We start from the raw sequence: 2,500 nt of genomic DNA, 5'->3' as shown, positions 1-2,500 counted from the left end.
CATACCATTTACATTTGAAACGTTTTCATTATATCTCCCAGATAGCACGCGTGCTATGATTGGCTAATTTAGTGGGTCGCATTCTACAGTACGTTCCGCTAAATTACAAATTTTGATGCAGCATTTTCTTGCAAGGCTCATGTTGTTAATCAGTGTTTTTTTTCTTTTCCGTTGATTTATGGCCCAAGCGCTTCGAGCTCGGGCTTGAGCTCTGTTAGTACTGAAGAGGTATACTTTATATCACTTTCTTATTTTACAGTTGCAACCCACAACTACAAATTAAATAATACGTATCAAATAAATAATTTATTTTCTTATCAAGGTGGTGTTGGAAGGTTCAGTTCGCGAGCGCTTTTAACAGTTACAACCTTGTTTCAACAATTTTAAGCACCGTACCTCATCAAACGTCAGCTCGGTGCAATTGTTCTGTCTCAAAAAAGCCTTCAGTTGCTCCTTTGTGAGATCCTTGGTCTGCAAGATAACCGGATAACATTCAGCTTTCAATGCGACTTCAGCACTGGTTGGGAAGATTTATGTTGAGATTACCAATTTATTCCTTCCACCGTTTTTCTTTCACCATTTAATTTACATGTAGACTAACATCAAACTTCCTTTACAGTATGTTACATTTTTTTAAAAAAAGGCGACCACATTGCTGTAAAAATTAACCTTGCGTTTCCTTTACTTTCTGTTTCGACTGGTACACCGACGTGTCCGCAATGATTAATCCCTCTACTCCTTACATTTCCAACGACACCAAATCTATGCAACGCTCTTTTCATATTAAGTACTGATTTGTTCTCTCCACGCTTCAACATCATTTGCCTTACGCTAATGCTGCTCGGTTTGTAAACGGGCATTTAATTTATTCTATCTGGGCTCTGAACACATTGAATTCTGCGTACAACTATACTTAACAGTGGAGCGCACCTGTAGTGTCAACTATAATTAGTATGTGAGTAGTTAGAGCGACTTTCGTATGACCTTGAAAAAGTGTTCGCAATTTGTTTCACGGACCAATGGTTGACAAGATTAAAACAAAGCTTCTCCTTATTCCCGCCAAGAAAACTCCTAATATGGGCAGTAAACTCGTCGATTGCCCAATCACATTACTGCTTTTCAAATGACGTCAAAGCGAAACTTTCCAGAAAGTTCCATGGAGAGACGATGTTGTTTGCATCCGCGTTCGCTAAGCCAATCGTTTTTGTTTGTTTTTGTTCGATAAGTCAATTAAATGTATTGCTTTTTTTTTTTTTGGCATTCTGTTTTTACGTTTATTTTTTAAGGTCATATGAAAGTCGCTCTATTAGTGGAGGTAACAAATTTTGTTCCAGAACTTCCTCTGTACCCGTCCTGCGCTGCGATGACATAAGGTTGAGGTCCCATAGCAGGGTGGGATAAAAAGAAAAGGTAGTCACCCATTCACGATGAATCCCCACCATCAGTGCTTTAAGGTGGGTAGACACGAGGGGTCATGTAGCAGGGACGTGTACTAGCGGGGACATGTATAGCAGGGACAAAATCACAATATGTGCTCACACATGAAAACGTTGCGGGTACATGTTTCAGGGATATGTTGCAGCTAGCGACATGTCCCTCGTGTGAACTGATACTGGGGTGATTTTGTCCCCGCGACGTGTCCCATGAAGTTCAAATGGGAGACGTCTCTGCAACATATCGCTGCAATATATCCCTGAAACATGTAACTGCAACATTTTCATGTGTGTGCAAATGTTGTGATTTTGTCCCTGCTACATGTCCCCGCTACATGTTACCGAAAAATATAAATCGGTTTTTGAAATCATTTCACCATTTTTCAGAGTCATTCGGCATGAAAAGTGTGTATGAACTTTCCAGAAATTAAATTGGAATGAACAGTGTGTTTGTTTGGAGAAAATTTTGACACTTTATCATCAGGTGCTCACGTCTTCCATATAACCTCAATTTTGATTATTTGGCGTCGTTGTCAGGGCGAGAACGGCGAAGAAATGTACCAAAATGTAAAACGCACGTGCGGGCGTGCAGAGCTATTGGTCTGTTTTTTGGTGATGTTCTCGTAGCCGTCTTCAGGTTTAAGTTCTCTTTTTGTGAGAGTAACTTTCTGCGCTACACTCAGAATGAGTACCCAAGAAACACACCTCGTAAAAGTGAATCGAAAAGATATTGAAAAATAGAACATTTTCCAACTGTTGTATTTCAACAGTTGTTTTCCCAACTTTGATTTCCATGCATTGTTTTTCAGTTGGGACTTTGAGGTTTTTTATATATGGGTCACAAATCATGAAGCAAGCAAGAATAACCCAGAATTTCTAGTGTTAAGCCAATCCATCTGTCGGGGTACAACCTTAGGAAGAACTGAACTGAACGGTATTTATCATTTTAGTCACGTAATGATGGATGCCTTACCGGGTTATTATCTGTTGTCCTGGTCGTATTCGAATTCGTGTGATTTTTCCTCGGCCCATTGTTCTCGGGTGTGACGTCAACTTCCGTCTGTTTC

At 39.9% G+C, this 2,500-nt stretch overlaps 1 protein-coding gene across 5 annotated transcripts in view; it reads right to left on the bottom strand.

Moving 5' to 3' along the window:
- Nucleotides 1–2,500, bottom strand: part of LOC138006622 (uncharacterized) — a 60,282-nt gene that overhangs the window by 18,751 nt on the left and 39,031 nt on the right. For all 5 annotated transcript variants that reach the window (XM_068853064.1, XM_068853061.1, XM_068853060.1 and 2 more), the window contains 2 exons: nucleotides 2,407–2,500; nucleotides 397–471 (listed from right to left, as the gene is read on the bottom strand). The exon at nucleotides 2,407–2,500 is cut by the window's right edge and continues 87 nt beyond it. In XM_068853064.1, the coding sequence (XP_068709165.1) occupies nucleotides 397–471; nucleotides 2,407–2,500 (169 nt within the window). The remainder of the gene's footprint in view (nucleotides 1–396; nucleotides 472–2,406) is intronic.

Source organism: Montipora foliosa, chromosome 6 (genome assembly GCF_036669935.1).
Source record: "Montipora foliosa isolate CH-2021 chromosome 6, ASM3666993v2, whole genome shotgun sequence".
Lineage (NCBI taxonomy): Eukaryota > Metazoa > Cnidaria > Anthozoa > Scleractinia > Acroporidae > Montipora > Montipora foliosa.
Note: the sequence above shows the minus strand (reverse complement) of the source record. Positions and strands in the feature narration are given on the sequence as shown.